Below are 24128 nucleotides of genomic sequence, written 5' to 3'. Positions count from 1 at the left end.
CAAACAGCAAACAATACCAGCAAACTGTAATTCACAGAACAGATAGCTGAATTAATTAAACCCCGATATTCTAACATTTAGTATAACTATTAAAGTAAATTATTTTTAACAGTTAAAGTTTCATTCCGTTACTTTTTTGTAATTCTTCATTTTCAGCGCAAATGCTTCTTTTATCAAACAAGTCAGCATCAACCTGCTCTTTTTCGTCATTTTTGTCGACACAGTCACTAGACTGAACAACTATACTTATATCAAGATCTGTTCGCCTGTATGATTCTCTAAATATAAATAAAACCAGAATACCAGCTCCTATACTGCCAACTAGACACCAATTCATCCATGTTGTACCTGTTAAAACAGTGAATTCATTTTGTATGTTGTATAAGGGAGAAACATACAAGCGATTTGCAATACACATAATACGTTAACATGGACACTAGAGTATTCATGATACATCATACTTAAAAATGACGAAATGATATAATTTATTATGAAAGACAGGGTATAACTTGAATGGAAGTAAATCAGAGTTATCTTTCTTCTTTCAAAAATATCCGTTGAAAATACTTGAATAACTATAACTGACATACGTAAATGTGAGATAGCAAATAAGCTCAAATACAAAAAGGTAGTTTCAATTTTCCCCGCTACTTTACAATAAACACGAAACAATTATGGTGAAAAGGGTTAGACCCGACTTACATATGTTATACATTTGAAAAACCTCTCTGCCGTTTGATGAAAACTGTAAGTTGCCCTCTGGATTTTCTTTGTGGGTTTTTTTGTCGTTGGATTGCATTCTCATTATATATATATAGAGAGAGAGAGAGAGAGAGAGAGAGAGAGAGAGAGAGAGAGAGAGAGCGAGAGAGAGAGACGTTATCTTAATACCAAATTACCAATATTCGGAATTTGTAGAACGAAAAGAAACAGTACACCAAATATGCTATCCAGCATAGTTGAAAAAGCCCCGGTTATTCCTTCTGCTATAGGGTAAGATGTCTCACAACTCAATTCATAAAAGAGAGGTATTGTTCCATTTAAAAATATTCCGCCAGCAATGCTTGAAATGTACAGCTGTGCTAAAAAAAAAATTTAAAAAAAAATAAAAAAATATTACATTATGGAAAATAGAAATTTGTTAAAATCGCTTAAAGATAAGTAAATCTCCGATAATAATAAGCTCCATGATGATGAACCCAAGTGTAGTTGAAATTAAAGTATCTGTTCGACCTTCAGAACAAAATTTGAAAAAAGCGATAAGATTGTTGAACCTAAGGCATACAGAAAATCGGAATGAAATTAATTGTATTTAATAATATAATATATCAAAAGAGTTAGACAGAATTAAGTAGGTAGAATTGGATTTGGTGAACTGCAAATATTAAAGACCAGTAATAAATACAATATGTAGAAGATGATGATGAATAACCTAACAAATATGATACGTATTGATAGAAGAAATTTGTTGAAGGCAATTAATTGTACGCTCTTAGTTTAAAATCTTTAAATACAATGATTCAAATTAAAGCTTATTTTGTTTGTTTTTTTTGTTTGTTGCTTTTTTATATAGTTTTTTTAAGCTTTTGAACGACAGTTAGTGTTCACGGGGTACATGTTTACCTGTTGAATATGGTACAATCTTATCACAGACAAGTGTGAACCATACAAACGAAGCACCACCGCACATATATAAACATATCAGGAATAACTTCATATGTCTCAAAAACAGATCTGAAAATCTGAAAGAAATAATAAAAATAAAAATATATAAATGTATGATCATGATGATAAAGGATGAACCGTAGCAAAAAATTATGTTCTGCTTGCAAATCTGACTGATTATTTTCTTCAATTAAAGCCCAGTTAACTTTGCGATTGAAATGAAAACTATATGTCCGTCAAATTTTGGTTTTAAAATATGTTTTTTTGCTAGAAATAGCAGAAATAGTGAAATCAAAAACTTCAAAAAATAGATTTTCTTTTCTTTTTCTTAATTGTCATTTTAAATTAAATGTAACAAACACTAAAAATGCACAAAAAGGCTCTTTCTGGATTAACTGTCTCGGTTTGAAAAGACGAAGAGCCAAATAAATACAAAAGGTTTGAATATTAAAATATTTAAACGCAAAAAATAACAATCGAACCGTTGATGTAATTTGTGATAGATAGACGAAACACTTGTATTATATTTTTAAAATAATCTCCGTTTAAGATTAAAACTCTCTTTATCTATAATGTGCGCATGCTCAAAAACTGCTTTATATGGCATAGTGCTGATTTTTCAATCTGTTTTCACGATAAATGTTCCCCATTGCTGTTCATAAAAGCCTATGAACATGCTTGAAAATTCCCACGAATAAGATTATTAACGTTTAGATACATCATGTTCAATTCTTGCAAAGCGCCATGGAATATACTACATAAACTCATTATAGATACCAGGATTAAAATTCGTACTCCAGACGCGCGTTTCGTCTACAAAGGACTCATCAGTGACGCTCGAATAAAAAAAAGTTAAAAAGTACGAAGTTGAAGAGACACTTTACCTAGCTATCACAACTCCAGCAATACATCCACCTACTGTTGCATAGAATCCTATCCAGCCTGCTTCTTCCTGTTAAAATAGTTTTACAATATAAAACTGGAATATTAACTGAAATTTAGTTAAAAGAAATAACATAATACGTAAAACTTATCGCGTACAGCACTTTTTCTTGTTTGATTGCCATTTGTCGTTTTTAACTTTATCACATATTAAGATAAAAGATTACTCAAAAATCTAGTTTAACACAAGAAAACACTGTTTACTTCAAGTATTACTTCTTTTCTCAATTTTAATTTTGTTTTTGGTATGAATGTTTTTCTTGTTTATTTTTTGGGGGGTAAAAATTTGCCAAAATGTACCAAAATTGCAGTGTCTAGCCATCTGATTAGTACAAGTAATGGGCAATATCTCACAATATTTTTTTTTTAAATCGGAGATCAAATGTACACACATGAAGTTGCGATACTGCAAATTGTGAAAGATTGAAAGAGTTTTGGAAAAATTCCCTTATGTGAAATAAATATAGATGGAAATATCCTGTACGTCACATTTATATATATATATATATATATATATATATATATATATATATATATGCATATGTACATGTATAAGCAGTGATTTAATTTATCCAGTCATCCGATTTTTTTAACCTAATCAATTTATTTTTTTATATCATGTTCGTTCGTTTGAAACAAATCAAAATGGCTTGATGAGTTTTGCTCATTGTTTAAAGGCCGTATGCTGTAGTTATTTACATAGTTGTCCCCTTTAAATTCGTTGTATTGTTGTTCCATTGACATTTTTATTTTCACATTTATGGAATGTTTGATATGGCAGGTATCCTTCTAATTTGTCAATTTATTAAAACTGGAAAATCAGCAATACTGATTGCACCAAAAGATAACTTTTTTATGCTTTAAAATATTACAATGTAGCGAAAAGATTTCTTTTTATGCCCTTTAAATAAGAATTGAAAATAATATCGATGTAATGACCTTAAAAGTATTGAAAATTCAAAAATTCAACTTTGATTCGTTTTAACTGGGGGAAAAATATATAAGTTATTACTTTTAGAATTTTGAGGTACAATGAAGATTCTTTGTAATGGGAAAATGTTGGATGTATATGAAAGAACCATCTAATGTTGTACTATGAAATATCGATAATTGTGTATCAAAGTGAAAGATCCTTAAATGCAAAGTTCATCTCGGTAAAGAAGAAGGTATGAAAAGGCCTCTTTTTTACCCCTTGAATTCGAAAATCAAAAAGTTTTATAAATCTATTAAATAACATCTTTCAGATGTTCATAAATAGTCTGTCTGATATCATAATTTATATTTTGAATTTTATCTTTCAACTTTTTTCATGTTGTGCAAAACTGCAAAAAAGCATAGTTTTGATATCTTGTCATTAATACTTATGAGCCAAGAAATACCTAAAAAAAAAGTTTTTTTTTAACGACAAGATGTATGGGAAAAGCTTTGAAACATATTTTTTTTTTCCAAAAACAATATGTGTAGCATGGTGATTTTATGTTAAGTATGTCAATGTGGACATGCTTATGACATCATAGTGCAATCACAGTTGACAATTCTTCGCTGAAATGTCAGGATTGTATCACACTGTTCATCTATTATCAATAAAAGTAAGCTTATTATGAATTTAAAGCTTGAATAACTTTACATTGTTTTTTTCTTCAAATTTCAGGGACCATTAATGGCTCGTAATATACCTCCTCCTTTTAAAGGCAGCCGGTTTTGATCTATACAGTTCGTCTTATATTAGACCCGAATAGTACCTATTGTCGACATTATTGGAATAATGAAGTATATTATTCGTCTTCTTTGGCGACAGTATTCAACCAAAAGTTTTAGCTACATTACCTAGCTTCCTGTGGTACCAAGCACATTTTGACCATGCTTTCCAAATCACAAAAGGTATGTCCCATCTTTTAATTTATTTATCAATTCGTTGGACATCGTAACGGTATTTACACCGTGTAGGTTTTTATTGTTTGTTTTACGACACGTGTTCTAGAAAGGCAAAGGGGGAGCGCACGTAAAACTGGTTAAACTTTATCATATTTTGTGCATGTAAAAAGTCATATCTGGACCATGTGCTGTTCATTTTTTGTTTTTGTGTTTTTATTTTTTTTTTTTGGAGTAGTCGGGTTCTGGTAGTTGTTTTTGGTCTATAGTATTGTCCAATATTTTTGGTGATTTCATTTTTTTTTTCATGTATTACTTTAATGTGAACATTTCATGGAAATAATTGGAACATCTAAACAAAATTGAATAAATAGTTTATCTTTTTGAGCTTATCTTGGTCTTGATATCCTCAAATCGTCTTTACAAATGCACAGAGTAATTCTATGCTTACTTTTAAAAAGTTGTTTTCCATTCGTTTGGTGTGTTTGAGATTTTGATTTTGCCTTTGATAAAGGATTTTCCGTTTTAAATTTTTTCTTGGAGTTTGGTATTTTTGTTATTTTACTTTTTTCCTTTTTTATTCTATAAACAATACCTTAACCAATATAGATAACATGGCAAATTATTTTCACGTTTTGTTTTTCATTCAAAACTAGACTCAAACAATTTTACAAACAAACCTGCGATACCCCAACAGGGTGTAGAATAACATCAAGTATTGCTCCCCAGGCGGCATATACACCAATGGGCAAAGCAAATGCTATTGAGATTAACCATAAAGGTCCGTGCCTGAAATGCAAAATTAGCTTTATTCCATATTATGTACTTTTTTTATATTGGAACTTATCCAATCATAATCATGTCAAACTTGAAAAAAATAATAAAACATGGACAGACCTTAGTGATATTACATCAGCGTCAGTAAGTGAAACAAAATTAAAAAAATAACCATGCCAAATTGTCGGTCTTTATTTATCTGACATTGGAATTTGCTTGCAATTCCAGAATAAATATTTACACCTACTGTAGAAGAAGAGAGACGAAAGATAACAAAAGGACATTCAAACTCATAATTCGAAAACAAACTGACAACGCCATGGCTAAAAAAGAAAAAGACAAACAGACAAACAACAGTACACAAAACACAACATAGAAAACTAAAGATTGAGCAACACGAAACCCACCGAAAACAGAGGTGATCTCAGGTGCTCCGGAAGGGTAAGTAGATCCTGCTCTACATGTGGCACCCGTCGTGTTGCTTTTGTATGTTAAAACCCAGTGATAAGTCTTAATTCGGGAGGTCACATTCGATACTGTACAATGTAGTTACGACAATTGGAATATATCCGTTGTCATCTAAAAACAGATATTCAATAACAGTCAACCAACTTGTCATGGCGTCCGTAAAATTTACGAAGGAATGATATCAACTTAACCACTTGGAACTCTGAGTTTAATAGCTTCTTTGTGAGCAGCAACCTTCTATCAAGGAAAGCATGATAGGAAATACAAGCCATGGAATATCGTATCAACCTGGAGATATATACTCCGTATGCAGGTGCTACTTGAATGTTGCTACATAGAAATGGAAAGATCACAATTATGAAGCTGAAATAATATCTTTTGCAAAAACTTTTGTTTTCAACCGACTCTCATCGGCAATTTCTAGATATGAGTCAAGATATGAAGCAGACTTATCTGTATCTGTTGTATCCTTTATCTCAAGTTCGATAGGATAGATGTGTTCAACATATTTATCAAATTTTGAATCATTTTGTAGAGAGAATCATTTTTATAGCGGAAAGTGAAGTTTAAGAATACCGCTAACCTTTTCTATTCTTTTTCTTCCTAAGAAGTTCAGCCTCATATCAATAAATCAAGCATCTTTATAATGTTAGATACAGAGAATTTTTGTTTGAATCAGAGATTTTTATAAAGTAGCTGTTGTTGATGGGTATATATGTATTAAAGTTATGCGATAAGATTTTGTTTTTTCAAATAAATACTGCTGCCTCAAAACTCTTGAATAAATTTAACAGAAACATTCAAGATATTAAACATCACTTACAAGGACAAAAGCATTTTACTCTAGAACAGTTAAAGCGACGCCACTAAAATTCAAACGTGATCTGTGTTTTGTGGTAATAAGCATTGTGTATAAGTTTCATAACATTAGGTTGTGGCAAACTTAACTTAGAGAACGGAAACTAAAATTTTTGCAATTTTTCCATTTATAAAGGGTATAACTCTAGAACGGTTAAAGTGACGCCACCAAAATTCAAACTTGATCTGTGTTTGGTGATAATAAGCATTGTGTATAAGTTTCATACCATTTGGTTGATGCAAACTGAAGTAAGAGAACGGAAACCAATTTTGGGACGTACGGACGGACGTACGTACGTACGTACGTACAGACGGACAAGGGTAAAACTTAATACCCCCACCGCTACGGCGGGGGCATAAAAATAATTCAATCGTACCTTATTATTTGACAAATAGCCTTTTTGTACTCAGTTCTTTTCTCATTAGCAGAATTACTTGGTGGGCTTGGTGGTTTGTCAGGAAAATACAAAAGAATAGCAAAAAACCCAACAGCTGCTGCTATACATTCTACAACAAACAAACAGATCACATGCATGTGTAAAACGAGTCTAATATAAGCAGCTTTACATGGTACTGTTGCGTCATGACATTTTTTGACTGCAATATCTAAAATATTGAAAGTATGATGGGAAAATTAAATTAAATCAAGGTAAATCAAAATACAGAATTGCTTAAAAAAGAAGGGTGACATCGATGCAATCATACCAAGCACTATGGAAAGGTAAACGTAGCCTTCTTCGCATTGGCCTCCTGTCTTTTTTGTTTTATAGTCAAAGCTAGTAATAATAGCAGAAATGAAGAAATCCATGGTTTGGTGTACGACGTCTTGTTCTGTATAATGTATGCAAGTTTTGGTGAATTCATAAATATGGAAAACCAGACCCAATAATGTGTAAAATGCAGGAGGATTTGATCTTATTTTTGAATGAACAATCTTAATCAAAGATGTATCCACTGATGTAACGTATCATTCCTATTTGACTGGTTATTTGTTTAGATATGGACTTTAACATTAAACTACTCCATGATCATTCCACCGTAAAACTTATGCCTAGGTGACCTTATTTCGTTAGAAACATTGTCTATGTATGAAACTTGGCCCAAAATTTAAATAGGAATGAAGAATAGATGTACACATTTACAAAGGGGTGAAACGCTATATTCTCTACACAATTCTTAATGAAACTTAAAAATGTCTCCAGTTGGAAACCTCTTTTTAAATATATTGTGTTTGTAGTAGAAAAGAAATTAGAGTATCTACGTCAAACTTATAGCAAAGACATATCAATAGAAAGACAGCATTCATTTAAAGAACTTTCAATAAAAAATGTTAAAGATAAGAAACTTCAAGATCTAATAGTAAACTAATTTTAGTTAAGATCAGCAATTAATGAAGATCAAAAGGATGAAATAAAAATGGGAATGTTATTACAAGAAACGGGTCAACGTGATCTTATTTATGCGACTGTCATACTGGTGAGAGGTTTAACTAGCTATAAAACCAGGTTTAACCCACCATCTTCTACATAATGAAATGCCTGTATCAAGTCAGAAATATGACAGTTGTTTCCAATTCGTTTGATGTGTTTGAGCTTTTGATTTTGCCATTTGATAAAGGACTTTCCGTTCTGAATTTCCCTTGGAGTTCGGTATTTTTGTTGTTTTACTTTTTATCTAATATTTAGATAATCCGTTGCAATTAGTCAAGTCTTATTTTTTTTAAAAGAATATTGAATGTCAGGTCATCAACATCAAACTATATAAGTCAAGGTTTTTAAAAACTGGTACTAATTAATTACAAAGAGCTGTTGTTAAAATGAAAACAACACGTTATAAATTTCGTGCGTCCGAAGCGCTTTTCTGGATTAACCTTCAGCAGGAACGATCAAACCCAATTTTTTGAAAGCCAGTGATGTATAAATACGTAGAAACGTAAGAAGCTATATAACCAAATGAGGCCTAAAATATTTCTAAACGCATTTGCATGTAGCTTTTACTGACTATTGTAAAAAGTTATTACACATTTAAATGGTTCAGCTATCTAAAAAAATCATCCTTGACTACACTATGTTATGAATACGATTGTATCAGTAAGCAGTCAATTGTGAGGCTATCAAAGCTTTTTAAAAACGAAGAGTAATTAATTATTTTGTCAGAAATGATTTGCTGAAATGGAGTAGCCTCTAAAAGTGCGACTATATGCTTTATAATAAGAAGCCTACGATAGCTAAGTTGAAAATACCAAATCGTTAAACATCGTGCAGATTCAGATGCTCAAAGTTAAATTCTGTGTCGAATTTGATTGTTAGAAAAATTCGCCAACTCAAAATGAAATTTTCTTCAGTGTGATTATATTCAACTGGGGATGAGTACCAGAATCTATTTCACTTCAGTTAATTGATTAAATTCTCGTTATAATACTTTATAAACACGCAGTAAATAAAAATATAACTATATTTCAATTAGCTTTGAACCTGTTTAAAATTCCATCATTTAGACTCTGGTGGATAATTGTTTCATTGGAAATCTTACAACATCTCCTTATTTATATATTTGACAAAATTATATGTACTAAATTCCCGAGGCAAATAGAATAACCCGTGTTGTAAACGTTTGTTGATACATTTTGTTTGAATATTAATTATTGCTGACCACAAATGTACACGAGTTTCCACATTTGTAATGTTTTTGTCTAATTCTATTCCTCTTGAATTACGATGTCCACGAGTGTTCAAGAGTTTATAATTAGAGCCGTATGTTATTTACGAAAAAACATCCAGTAATTTTAAAAAGTTTCCAAACAGTTTGATAAAGGGGGTCCAATAAAAATATTAAAAACACGCTTAACAACTGTATTAAATATTTTAGATCGCGTAGTGAGAGTGATAAGTTATGAAGAATTCATTTATTCATTTTGTAATTTTATTGTGGTTTAAAAGCATTGATCGAAGCACCTGATGTACGAAGCGCGGAAGCACGTCATAATAAAAATTTTCACACGTTCAAAACTTTTACAACTCTATAGAATTACAAAAAAAAGCATTCGGTTCTTATGAAATTACATTTGTATGTTATAGAATGAAATGACGAGTGAAATTAAAATTTTGTTTGTTTTTCTATACATTGTGCTAACGTTGTCAAGGAGATCGCGTGCAGTCATTTATGTTGCATTTTATTGGGAATTATATATAATTTTTGAAATGCCTCAGCCAATCAAATTTACGGAATCGTCTGAAACGTCTATGTAATGTTATTATTCATTTTTGAAGATGTAGAAATTCCATTCAATAGATAAACTCAATAACACCTACCATTACCTTGATGATATGTTTGCTTTAAAAAATCAAACAATTTCAAGTTATACTATGGAGATGACCATAAGGATTTTACTTCAGACAACAGAATTTTAACAGAAGCAATCGTGTATATTTACTGACACGTTTGTTATGCCCGTGTCTGAAGTGCTTGATTTTTAAAAAAAAATCAATTAAAGTTATCTGAGCAAGGCTTTAGTTTTGCATATTTTTGTAAAATTTTGCCTACAGCAGCGATATGTTGAAGTTAAAAATCGAATAAAATTAATGCATTTATCTTTTTATTTTCCAAAATATAACTGAAAAGTAAAATAACAAAAATTACCGAACTCCAAGGAAAATTCAAGACGAAAAAATCCTTATCAAATGGCAAAATCAAAACCTCAAACACATCAAACGAATGGAAAACAACTGTCATACTCCTGACTTGGTATAGGCATTTCCTTAGGTAGAAAATGGTAGATTAAGCCTGGTTTTATAGCTAGCTAAACCTCTCACTGAATGATATCTTTTTAAAAAAGTGAATATTTCTAAGTAGACCACATACAATTTGCAAAAACGTCGTTTAATTTGTCTCAAAAGCATCAAATATCAATGCATAGATTTTATTAAAAAATTGATAAGTTGTTGATACATAAATTTCTGTTTGGTTGCTATAAAAATAATCATATGCTCTCCGACTTCGTTTGGTGTATTAACCAATCTGGTACCTTGTAAGTAGTGACATACGACAAAAATCATCGCTTTACGGCTTACAACGCGATGACGTTACGCCTTTTTCAACGTTTGGTTGTATTTTTTTACCAAGACTACCACTATGAATGTTTACTGAAAAAAACTAAGTCAGTGACCCTTATTTTACATCAGTATAACCGAAATTAATGCATCAAAGACCGATCCATTTTTGAGAAAAATCGACGCATTGGTAAATGAAGATTTGATTATTTTGAGACAAATTTAAGAAGGTAAATCGCTGACTTTATTTACTTTATATGTACAATGTAACTGTGCATCCATTTTGAAAGCATTCATTCAATAACATTTCAAAAAAAAAAGAGATAAAAGCATTTTTATTTATTTCTAGTTATAGTTCAACGTGCCAAAGTTGAATGCAAGCTTTTACCTATTTTTGTGACATAGCCCATTTACTTAATCTTGACCTTCAATCGGAGATTTCGTTAACAAAAAAAATGACCTTAATTCTTATATACGTACCAAGATTTGGTTTGGAAGTTTAGTTTTACCTGTAGAAATTTTATAACAAATGGAATAGGATACCAGTTACAGGATACAGGTTCAGTATCCATGAATGAAGTCCCTAAATCAATCTATCATCCTTTAAACGGGATATTGTACCGAAATGAAAATAATGTAATAGGTTAATATAATCTGTTCACTTAATATAAAAAAAAAGATGTGGTATGATTGCCAATACGACAACTCTACAACAAAGACCAATGACGTAGATTGTAAGCAACTACATCTAGAAGGTCAACTGTGAAGTCACTATGACGTCATAACATGTCAAAATAAAAATATTCAATCTATAAAGGCTATTCTTCTCATACGTTTTTCTCATATGAGAAAGTAATTCAGATTAGCAGTCGAATAAAAGGAATAAAAAATCTGCCCTTTAATTATGATAAAACTGCATTGAACTTATGGGGAAAATAAGTAGGTCCTTGTTTCAAATGGGATATCACATAATTTTTACAGTGGTTTTGTATATAAAGTTTGAAAATTAAGACACGATTCAAGTTAATTGATTGTCCTGTTGAGAAAAATTCTTCATTCTTTAATGTCATCAACTTAGCATTGTAGTAAGGTCTTTGTATATTGTCTTTATCGGGACTTAAAGATGTTCGCTAATCTCTTTCAAAATAACACGCTTTTTAAAAGACTTATAAATTGATAGTATATAAATGAGGAAACTAAAAAAGCAGAATAAAATTATATGTATTTTTCTTCATATACAAAATTTATGGTCAGGTAGTTTGAATTAACACTATTTATCTTAAACTTACCAACATACATCAACCACATGACCTGGTTTCTTAACTCTTCCAAATTTACTAACGCTAAAACAGAGAAGTAAATGATCTAATCAATTTGAATCATCCCTTTTCAAAGAATAAAATTGAGAATATTTCAATCGATAGAAATTCCTTTTAGTCTTTATTATGGTTACCGTAATATTTGCTTTAGAAATAATGTCAACTACTTGGGTTAATTTTTTTTTTTCATAACATTTTGGTTTCGACCGTACCTAGCAATAATTATTCGAGATCCAGGTGTCATGCGCGAAATAACCGGTATCTTACGAAATTTGCCTGGGTGAAAGTAAAACAATATGTTTCCATTAACCTAAAAACATACTAAATGAAATGTTCAAAATGTTACTATCAAATTATTTAGTGTTAGAAATAAGATAATAATCATGAGTTTCTGAATTTTTAGTTTTCAATGCTCTTCAACTTCGTGTTTGATTTTGCATTCCAAATGATTTTATTCATGCGCTGACTGATGAGTATTATGTAGACAAAACCCGCGTTAGGCGTAAACATTTATAACCTGGTATCTTTGATGAGTTTTTACAATATATTTTGTTTCCTATATTTATTATTGATGAATTACATACATGCATTCATTTTGTACCATGTAGCGACGAAGTTACTTTCGATAGATAAAATAACCCTCCTCAAATAACAAACTATAAAATGTCAAATTGCAACCTCCATTGGGTACTTGCAATCTTAAATTGAAACACAAATAAACAGAAAGGGTGCAACTTTGTTCCCAAAAGACGGGTCAACATATTGTTATAGTACCGACAGTTTTGATAAGAAAAATACTTTCAGATTCTCACAATCTTTCAAAAATTATCTTTAAATGAAATCGTCAGTTTTGTGAAGCTTTTCAGTGAAAACATTTTTGTTATTTGCTAGGATTTCTTTTTTTATCATCTGTCAGAAGTTATATGTACATTAGCAGTTCTCATTTTTGTCGCTGTCTAATTTCTTTATTCCTAAGTAACAAATCTAAAGTAGATTAGTATATAGGCATTTGGCATTTGATTGCTAAAAAAATGTATCAAACAAGAATTTTCTGTAGTATTTGTCATTTAGGATATTCTCTTGATATTCGAGATACACCTTTATGAATGCGAACAAGTATCTAAAGCATAGTTTTCAAAATCTCTACCTGTTTCGTTATAGGTATTTTGGTACGACATTGTTGACGACTCATTTACCATGGGTGTTACTACGTCACTGAAAATGATAAAACAATAAATCTTCAAAAAAGTTAATTCGTGATTAATGAAAATGTATTTATTATTGTTTTTAGCCTTTAACGCATATACACATCAAAAGTATAATTATCCCATTTAATTGTAATTCTCTTCCTTTTTAAAACTGTCTTAAAAAAGTAATCAAAATATTTATTACCGGTGATATTTGACACACATCATTTTAACAGAAGCCAATACTCAATTTACGATAAAAAGACACGCATAAATGACATTTCATTACATATGTGCGTCATAAACGCTTTTCTAGACTTAACTTCATCGAGGACGCTTAAACTAAAAAATGATGGACGCCAAGGATGTATAAGTACTTGAATACGTGATCATATGGATGATCAAAATGAACCTAGAAAGAAATTCAAAAATCCTCCCGAATGTTAACTTCGCCTGAGGGTGGGACCTTAGTTTCATGGTCATTTTGAAATTCATCAACGGATAATTTAAGAAAGATATGTTTCCAATCATGTTAGTACCGACTACTCTCGGTGACTTCATTTATCAGTCCACAAGCAGCTGTATTTTGACCTAGTGATTTGAAATGGCAATACTACTGTAGAAGTTCGGTGCAATTGAAGTATTTCTCTGAATTTGCTTTCATTAGCAACACGGAAACTTCAAAATTTGTAAGATATTGATCTCTAAATACTAGGGATATCAACTCGGTGAGCAATTACTAATCGAGCACTCGTTGGTTTTATCAAGCGATACTCGAGTACTCGCTCGGGAATATATCTACAACACAGAAACACAAAAATACGTATTTTACAATCTGTGGTTTGTTGTTTAATAGACGAAAAACCATCTACATAAGTATCTGGCACAAGGAATTACATACCATAATTAATAGCTCATTACCTGCAAGTACTTAGTCTAATTAAGTAAAAAACAATAATCTAATTAATACAATTTAATGAACACCTATTTAAAAATTAAAACAAGGATAAACCATATCAAACAATAGTATGTTGTAATCGTTAAGAAAACACATTTAATATTTACAAAGGCGGAAGGATGAGAAGTTTAATTATTCACTGAGGGTCGCCAAAGGATGCAACGAATTTTTTTATTTGGAAACATTTTTTTTCTTGTCAACTGTTATTGGGGGCAGTTGGTTTTGCAACTCTGTAAAATACAGTCTTGCAGACCAAAATATTTGCTCTTACGTAACCGGTGTCACGGAATGGATAAGACATGTTTAGTTAAAAGTGTTAGCCTATGTAAAAACCCTCATATTTTCGGAGGCATTTTTAATGATAATTTAATGAGTCTTTTGTAGACGAAACGCGCGTCTGGCGTATTAAATTATAAGCCTGGTACCTTTGATAACTATTTAGCACAGCATTCGAAACCAAATGTATTTTATTTAATAGTTAATCAGTGATGACTATTTATTTTTCCGAAAGAGGTTCAAAGAAGATGAATTTTATATAAAGAAGACAGCAATATTCTAACAGAAAACCGATTAGTCGAGCATTTTGAGTTTTGATACTCGATACTCGGTACTACCGAGCGATACTCGAATACTCGAGTACTCTTTGGCATCCCTAATTAATACTTATATACTTGATGAGATATATGACAAATTAAAGTTTCAATAGTTTACCTGTATTAAAAAAGAAACACAGAAGGGATAGCCAAATTCCACCTAAGGTTAAAGAGGCCAACATATTTTTATTCAAGCGTCACTGATGAGACTTTTGTAGACGGAACGCACGTCTAGTGTACAAAATGTTAAGTCTGATATATTTGATGAGTTTATATATAGTCTTTAGAATGGACCAGAACCTTCGTCGTATTAAAAACCCAAAGTCCTGAGTCTAAGTCAACAGCATGTATATTCATCAACGACGAACCATAATTTGACACCAGCACTGATTTGTTAACAAAGATATTTTTCACATATATCAATTTGCAGACTCTTTTACTAATTGTCCATATACTGGGTGTCGTCTACGATGGCTTCACCCGAAACGTGTTTTGTTTAAATTTCAACATTCATTATGTTTGTAATTATTGGAAGAATGAATTATACAAATACAGAATGAATTTTACAATAAAAAATATAGAAATTAAGTTACAAAAGGTAAGAATAGTCATCAACCGTTTTACTGAATAATTTATTTCGATTAAAGTATCAAAAATGAATAAGCGAAAGTGTCAGTGAATTTATATATCTTAATTGACCGAACGTCTTACAGGGATATCAAGGAATTTGATGACGAATAAACACACAAAAATACTACCTTTTATGATATCTAACTGTTGTGTTGTATATAGGTGCCGAAACTAATTGTGGACCTACAAAAGTAATTCATGGAATTATTTAAAGTATGAAAATACTTGGAAATGAAGACACACAATTCGTATCACTAAGTGTTTAAACTGCTCGTCAAAAGTGCAAATATATTTTGTTTTTAATTCAGGCCAAAAACTCAACATAAAAGTACTTAAAAGTTATGAAACTGATTTGGCATATTTGATTCTCTAGATATACGTTTTCATGACGTTGTGTTTGTCATAAAAAGGCTAATAGCAATTTTCAAGCTTAAAAATGAATAAAATCTTATAATAGTCCAATAATATTCTTTTCTATATAAATCATGTCTGTCATTTTTAATAATTTTGATTAAATCATTTTGACAAGACAAAAAGTTAGTTTATGCGCATTTATTATAGAACTTGACTACCAATAAGAAAACCTCCTGCCAATCCAGCATAGATACATAGTGAGCTGATTGCAGTAGCTGTTGTTCGTTGATTCAGAGGGAACCACAACGATGCTAACAGTGGTGGTCCCGAGAAAAACGTTGTACCAGCTAGTCCATTTACTATAGCAGATGTGTACATCAATCTGAATATTCATAATAGCACTTACAATACACGGAAATGAATCAGAAACGTGACTTTAAATACTACGTTATTCATTTGAGTGTCATTATTTTAAATCTTTATATCACATATCAATAACAGACTGATATCCTGTTGAAATTAAACAAAAGAAATGAAACTCTTTAATAGAAAAAGTAAACATGGTAAGATTAGTATATGTGAATTGTTTACATATGTTTCGATGGGCTATAAAAGTAAAAATGTAGGTGCATTATTTAGGATGTTTTGCATCTTACATACGTATTTATACTGAAATTACAGTATGGCGCCTCGAGATATTTGTGAACGTTTAAATTAAAGACAAATATTCACAAAACAGTCGATTATGGTAGGTGCAAATACATGTGGATCTTTTTTTGTGCATAATGTTCATGTGGACCCTTTGGCTAAAATGGGTGCATTTTCATCTCTAAATTTACTCTGAGTATAGACAAACCTGTGCCTTAAAACTTTTCCAGATGCACAGGTTTGTCTGTACTCAGAGTAAATTTTGAGGTGATAGCGGAGCCATTTTAGCCAAGGGTCCACATGAACCATAAGCATAAATTCCTCCGAAAAACAATCCACAAAAAGACAAAAAAGATTGAACTTTTTTATTACCTTTTTAAAGAACTATTTTTTAATTACCTTTCAAAGAATTAGTTTTTTATTACCTTTTTAAAGAATTAGTTAGCATCTCTTCCCCCGGCAACAGTTTTTTTCAGGAAAAATCATAAAAATGGACAATGACCTCATCGAAAAAAAGTCAGGTACACCGTTTTATGTTCAGGAGTGTTTAAGTTGATTGTTTTGTCTTGAAAACTTTCATCTCGCTTCAGATTCAATCATTTCTATATATTTAGGCTACGTCTTGGTTTGGTTACATTAAAAATACACAGTACCAATAAATTAAGTATATTGGTCAAGTGAAATACCTTTCTAACGAGTCATAACAACAGAGTAGGTGTGTTTGAATAACAAACAAATAAGCTTCGTGCTACTACAAATATTAAAATTTTAGGTATATTTCTTACTTGGATTATATTTCAATTTCGTTCACTCATTTTTCAAATAAAAATTAGGCATATTAATTATTCTATTAATGAAATGTACTAAAAAAAAAGTCGGACACACCGTTCACTAACACCCCCTTATTTGTTTTTTTCTTAACGCCCTTGACGACAGACTTTATTTGTGGATCTTCCTTTTTTGTATAATTTCAAAACAATTTCATTTTGTGTGTGTGTTATCCATGGTATTTAGTCTTCAACCTTTGAAAATTTAAAGTCTGCAATTTCACGCAATTATAAGTGTTTTTGAACTTTTGAGAATTCCCCCTGACAACCGTTCAGATAATAGTTTTAAATTGACATAAGGCCTAAATTTACGTTAATTGATGCTTAATAGCTAGTAGATAATATTTCTTTTAAAATACAACTGGCATGTTAGAATCGTGATGATGATATGTGAATAAATTTATCGGTTTTAAGAGCTAAATCGACGGCTCTTTATCCCTACAATGGCTTCCATTTCACTATTATAAAAAATGGATGGCGAAGTAGGGAGATAATTTTGACGGAATAGAATCCTGACTGTAACTCGTGTAGCGATCATTAAGTCACATATGAACCATTATATCTTTAGTCAATATCTAGTAATCAGATCAATTTTTTTAAAACTGGTATCAGACAATTTTAAAATAACATGTACCAAGGATTAACAACCATGCAATCAGATTAATCTATAATCAATCGTTTTCACAGATTTTCAAGGTATAAAGCCAACATTGTCAAAATTCTATATATGTCCTAATACAGCATTTAAGGTAAATTCATAAAAAATAAAAATTACGTGTCGTTCTTATAAAAACCTACCCGGTAGCGTATTCCGGATCACTAGTAATACATCTAAGACCAGCAGCAGCAAATATCAAACCAGAACATAATACAGTTGAGATTCGAAGTCCTTTAAATATAATAAAAAGTAAAATAACAAAAATACCGAACTCCAAGGAAAATTCAAAACGGAAAGTCCCTTATCAATTGGTAAAATCAAAAGCTCAAACACATCAAATGTATGGAAAGGAACTGTCATATTCCTGACTTGGTACAGGCATTTCCTTGTGTAGAAAATGGTGGGTTAAAACTGGTTTTATAGCTAGCTAAACCTCTCATTTGTATGATAGTTGCATCTAATTTCATTATATTGACAACAAAGTGTGAGCAAAACAAACAGACATAATAGGTAAAAATGTCAAAAATTTGGGTACAGTAGTCAACATTGTGTTATAATCTTAATCACTATAAAAACAAACAACTATGTCAACAAAGAACACAAAATTACATATAGACACTCTATAGACAAAGCACATAATCAAAAATGAAAGACAAGAAGTCAAAAAATGACCATAGCTCAATAACATAATGGCGGATGTATAAATACCGAGCCACACCAAAAAGATATTACCAAAAATGGACTAAATAGTAAAGGTTAAAATTATATAAAGACAAATAAAAAGAACACTATAACACGTTATTAAGATGATAAATAACGTCAGTACCTAGAATCTATACTTCAAGACCATCATGTATTATTTGTAAAGTAAATACGGAATATTTATCATCAAGGTCTTGTTATCTTCCGATGAACTTTTTTTAGAAAAAGGACGAGACCTTCTCTGATATACCCCTGGTTCATCAACTTTCTTCTCAGACACTGGGGATGTTTTATTAAGTCTGAGTAGCAGCTGCTAGCTCTTGAATACCGAACGAGTTAGGAAATGTATATCCCATATGCAGCTGAAGTTGGTATATTGCTGCTAAGGTGGGGTAAATTCCTAATTTCAAAATTAAAATCTGGTACTGAGATGACCACGTATGTCAAATTCGAAGTATAAGTCTAAAAATGAGGCAGAGGAAGCCGTGTCTGTTCTTTAATTTCTAGTTATGGAGGATATATTAATGGAACCCAATCAAAAAGTTTGGATTGTTAATGTAAAGAACATCATCAATATATCTGAATGTGCAATTAAATGATCTGGCTACTTTGATTTTTTTGTTTTTGATAAGTGTCTGAAGGAACTTCGACTCATATGAAAATAAGGAAAGGTCGGCAAGGAGAGGTGCACAGTTCGTTCCCATAGAAATGCCTACAATTTGTTGAAAAAGTCTACCACCAAATTCAACAAATATGTTGTCAATAAGAAACACCAGCATACTGATCACTTGTTCTTCTGTGTAGCATGTTTTACCTTTTTGTTCACTTTTAACAAAAAATACCGTATGATATCCCAAAACAATACATTTATAGCGTATGCTACCATTTTTATATTGAAAAGCATTGTGGATTATTTCTTTTGGACGATTTTTCAATTTCACATAGGAATGGTGGTATAAAAAGTAAAATCACAAAAATACTGAACTCCGAGGAAAATTCAAAAAGGAAAGTCCCCAATCAAATGGCAAAATCAAAAGTTCAAACACACCAAACGAATGGATAACAACTGTCATATTCCTGATTTGGTACAGGCATTTTCTTATGTAGAAAATGTAGGATTGAACCTGGTTTTATAGCTAACTAAATCTCTCACTTGTATGACAGTCGCATCAAATTCCATTAAACATAAACTGTTGGAAAACCAAAAGGTTTGATAGAATTAATTTCAGAGAAAAATCGTGTTTTAAAATTATTCAGAAGTTCTCTAGAGTTTTTTTAGAATCCACATATGGTTAATATCACTACGCTACTTAACAGTTTCACAGTATTTCTGAAGACCTTCTTTCACTGCGGGCAGAATTTTTGTCAATCTAATGGACAATTCATTTGTAGAATATGCAGATGAGCCGGCAATATACCGTTGTTTGTACGGAATTTTGTGAAGCTTAGGTATCCAATACAAATAAGGCGAGACCTCAGATTTGCTGTTCAATGTTATGTTCACCGAAGTCATGAAGGACTTATTATTCGCCAAAACCTAATCCTTGTCGAACGATATGTTTTTGTATGTGGGATTACCTGAGTGCTAATTTACTCCTAATTCGTTTACAAGACACTCGTAGTAGTAAGATTTACATACAAAAACATTATTATTTGAAGCTTTGTCCACAGGAACAACATATTTATCGTGAAGAGATGATAGACATTTCACAGCTTCTTTGTCTATGAATACGGACTTTGGTCGATCATTCAACTTTGGGATTAGACATTTTATTAGAGACCTGATTGCTTTAACCCATTCTGACAAAGTGTCCAGTTCAACTTCTTTTCGTTTAACCAATGCTCTGGCGTAGTCCTCAATGGAATCCATAATTATTTTGAAGTTATGGTTCCAATTGATGTGTTGGGGTTCTCTGAACTAGGACCATGAGATATCACCTTTCGGAGATGTTCATGTTGAATTATGTTTAGATCCCCATTAATAAAATGGCCAGAGCAGCTGTAAATATAAGGCGAGTGGGAACAGTCACATGTCAGAGGGTTTTTATGTAATCTTCTAAATCAAGGTTCTGCAATGCTTGCATATAATTAAATACTTTAGGTGCAATGGTTTTGGTGTAACTGTTGGAATAGACTGATTTTCAAAATAATGTGGTATTTTAGATGTTACCTCTTTGTGAAGAAGAACTTTGCTGTTGTTGATAGCATCGATTCTTTTATTAGAAAACTGAACTGGAAGGAATTTCCTATTTTCATCACGTAATGGTTCCGATCGTCCTGATTTAAAAAGATGCATCCCTAGTCAAGTGCATAATTTCTCAAACATTTTAGTAAATTAACAGGCAGTCAAAAAAGAATAGTTCTAATGTAATGTAACCCTAGCGGATGATGAAGATGTGAAAAAAAGTAATCAAAGCTCCAAGAGGGCGATCTAGATTGTTCTACGTCATGTCGATACAATGTAAAACAGCACAGCAGATTTTAATGTCAACCAGATTCCTTTATTCGGGGCTAGATGTAATAGAATAAAAGAAAAGATTGATATATGTATAGCATAAGCGACAATTAGTTTTTAGTACATACCCTTTTCGTCCATAAAATAACAGTTCAACAAAACTGTACACATACAAGCTATATTACCAAGGCTTGGTATCAAGCCTATCGTCCCGTCACTCCACCCATACACTGTTTTAGCAGACTGTGCTAAAGGTCCCCACGTGTTCCAAATTAAAGTTTGCATTAAACAACTAAATGAAAAAACAGCCAACACCCACCACCTCCTTGTATATAAAACAGTAACATTCTGATTGCGAATTAACGGACGAGTCTCTTCCATTGTTGAAAATTACAACAAAGTGAGTTTTCTTCATTTTGCTTTACATTCACACATTTTGTACAAACACATGTGACCTGTGTTGTTATTATCAATCTATTTTTGGTATTGATAATTTGTATCTAATATATGGAGATAGCGATAATTTAGCTTTGAAAGGCATAACATATCAAATTTTATTATACCTTGCATATTTTATAAACAATTTTAGTGGATCATAATTACCTCGTGATAAGTAATAATTCAATTGATTTTCATTCAAATGCAAAGAAAGACGAATAACCAAAAAATCATTTTATTGGTGTAAAATCCAAATATTGGGTTGTTAACAAGACAAACATGTACACGAGTTTTCTCTCGTCATCTTAACCTACAACTGACCAAAAGAAGAATGGGAAGCGCATCAAACGCCTGATTGAGGAAGAATAGATGCATATAAATTTGAAACGTTTGAATCTGATTTACTTCCACCTTATCGGTGCCACAGCATGAGGACTGCGTACATTTAAAAAAAATGATGACTACTGTTACCTTATAAAATAGACGTTTACATGTCCTTCGGAAAAAAATGACTTTAAAAGTCTTCAGCTATTCATTTAATCCACCTTTTGTTTAAATAGCCCCTAAGTGTTCATACATTTTGGCTTTCTGCATTTCTGATTTAAAAAAATAAATACAATAAAGAGTGCACATCAAATAAGCTATACATTCATTTGCACTCCGTAACACCCACAGTCAAAAACCTTTTACGTATGATAGTTCTCTCGACTGATCCTTACATTGGGGATGAGCATAGTTCTGCAGTGTTAATATTGAGCATATATGTCGGAAAAGTGAGACATGTTCCTAAGAAAATCTATGACAGATTTGTCATAATTAACTTTCTTGTACTTAGTTGTGAATCTTTTTTAATCATTGTATTCTTGTGGCAACAACTTTTACATACATGTCGTTTTAATAGGATATTACTTGGGGGGTTTTTTTTTCGTTTTGCGTGAGAGGAAGCAGTTTCAAAAAATACCCTTAAGAGATTTTTTGGTAATAAAGAATAATTAGAGTGGTTCTTATTTCGACGAATTCGATTTTCAATAATTACACAGATAAACATTTACCAGTAGAGTATATCGTTCAAAATGTAACTGGTATATTTTCTTTACTTTACTGTAAATTGTAAAGATGTGTATATAATTGTAGCATAGTGCAAATCATTGTAACAAATACATATTTACCGCTATTCGAGATTGTTCACCTGACAATGTCACCAATATCATTTTTGGCTTTTTAAAAAACGACAGGAAATAACCCAGAATCGATAACTTCTGTTACATGTGTTCGAAATCTATATTTCAGGCCTTACCAGAAAAAAAACAGAATTTACATGTATAAGCAGCTGAATGAATACATGCACGCCATACCGGAAAAAAGAGTAGACTAACGAAAACTTTTACATCGTCTTTATAGTACGAAAGATAAGAAAAAAATAGTGTAATAATTCATGACTGAAATTATCTACATACATAGTTTGACAATTGTGAAAATGTTCAGACTTTTTGGAATTTGATAAATCCAGAACACTCTTCATAGTTGATAGTGCCAGTTCTGATTTTGCCCGGAATATATTCTAAAATACCTGGTGTATATTAAATTACATCCCCTACTAGAATGACCAAGTTCTAAATATAGATTCATTAAATACCTTTATAATCCATAAAATAGCTAGCAAGGATAACTGTAAATAAAGTCGATATATTACTGCAGTTAGCTATCATTCCGACGGTTGCATCATTCCATAGGAATACAGCTTTTGCCGACTGTGCAATTGGTCCCCATGTATTCCATATTATAGTCTGTGTTATACAGTTAAATGAAAAAAACAGGAGAATGCACCATCTTCGAGTGTATATTACAATCCTTGGAGGTTTCTTTTTATTTAACAAATTGCTTATCATCATCTTAATACATATATATCTCTAGTACGTATTTTCTATTTTATACGGCCATTCTTACAGAGTACACCAGACACAAGCTAGCGACCAATTCCAGCGACCAATCAAGCTAGCGACCAACTCTATCGACCACTAAAGTTAACAATGAGAATCAACACGTTAGAGAACCTTACAGAGATATGTCCGAAAATCACAAATTGACATTATGCTACAACGTTCTTCTGATACGTAATATATCGCTTTTAAATGTTTAATGGACCACATATGTCTACATTTGCAATAAATAGGGGACGGAAGAATAAATACATATACTTTTTAGAAAGGATAAAGTAATTAATTTTGTATAAATTTTACTTTGGAATTCAATCTTTCAAACAATTAACATTAGTAGCGTGGTTGCTCAAGGTTTATGCTTTAAATCAGTAGTTCACTATTTGAAGATTTTATATTACATGGCATTATACACTTATATGAAATCGAGATCTTCGTTCCTTGCCGAAAAGGAAAGAAAAAAAAACAATAAAAAAACAAAAAGCAAAAACAAAACAAGTTAAAATAAAATAAAAGTATCTGGAATGTTATTTGTTTGCGATACTTTAAACTATTAACGTGTAACACTAACTGCATATAGTATAGTTGAATTAATAAAAGGCCATCTTAGTACATAACGGCTTAACCAAGCCTCAAGATTCAGAGGTGTATTGAGTATTGTAGAACATATAAAAATAATCTTAGTACAGTATTATAGTCTAGATGTCAATTTACGGTGAGACAAATAAAAAGTTAAACTGAACAAGAAAGACGCTATATGCGGTTGATAAAATCATATAACAGCTTTCTAT

At 31.4% G+C, this 24128-nt stretch overlaps 2 protein-coding genes across 7 annotated transcripts in view; one reads left to right on the top strand and one right to left on the bottom strand.

Annotated features, from left to right (window-relative positions):
- The window catches only part of LOC127728572 (uncharacterized), an 879051-nt gene that overhangs the window by 546853 nt on the left and 308070 nt on the right, over positions 1-24128 (top strand). The gene's annotated exons all lie outside the window — the stretch shown is intronic.
- LOC127728587 (solute carrier family 49 member 4 homolog) lies at positions 15-23429 on the bottom strand. Its single transcript, XM_052236105.1, has 12 exons — positions 23037-23429; positions 17946-18036; positions 15891-16054; positions 15447-15501; positions 13098-13165; positions 11921-11974; positions 6960-7089; positions 5160-5268; positions 2550-2617; positions 1624-1742; positions 900-1082; positions 15-348 (listed from the first exon to the last, which is right to left on the bottom strand). Exons 1-12 carry the CDS (start codon positions 23290-23292, stop codon positions 113-115), a joined length of 1533 nt encoding a protein of 510 aa, XP_052092065.1. The 5' UTR covers positions 23293-23429; the 3' UTR covers positions 15-112.

The sequence above is a fragment of the Mytilus californianus genome, unplaced genomic scaffold (assembly GCF_021869535.1).
Source record: "Mytilus californianus isolate M0D057914Y unplaced genomic scaffold, xbMytCali1.0.p SCAF_2, whole genome shotgun sequence".
NCBI lineage: Eukaryota > Metazoa > Mollusca > Bivalvia > Mytilida > Mytilidae > Mytilus > Mytilus californianus.
Note: the sequence above shows the minus strand (reverse complement) of the source record. Positions and strands in the feature narration are given on the sequence as shown.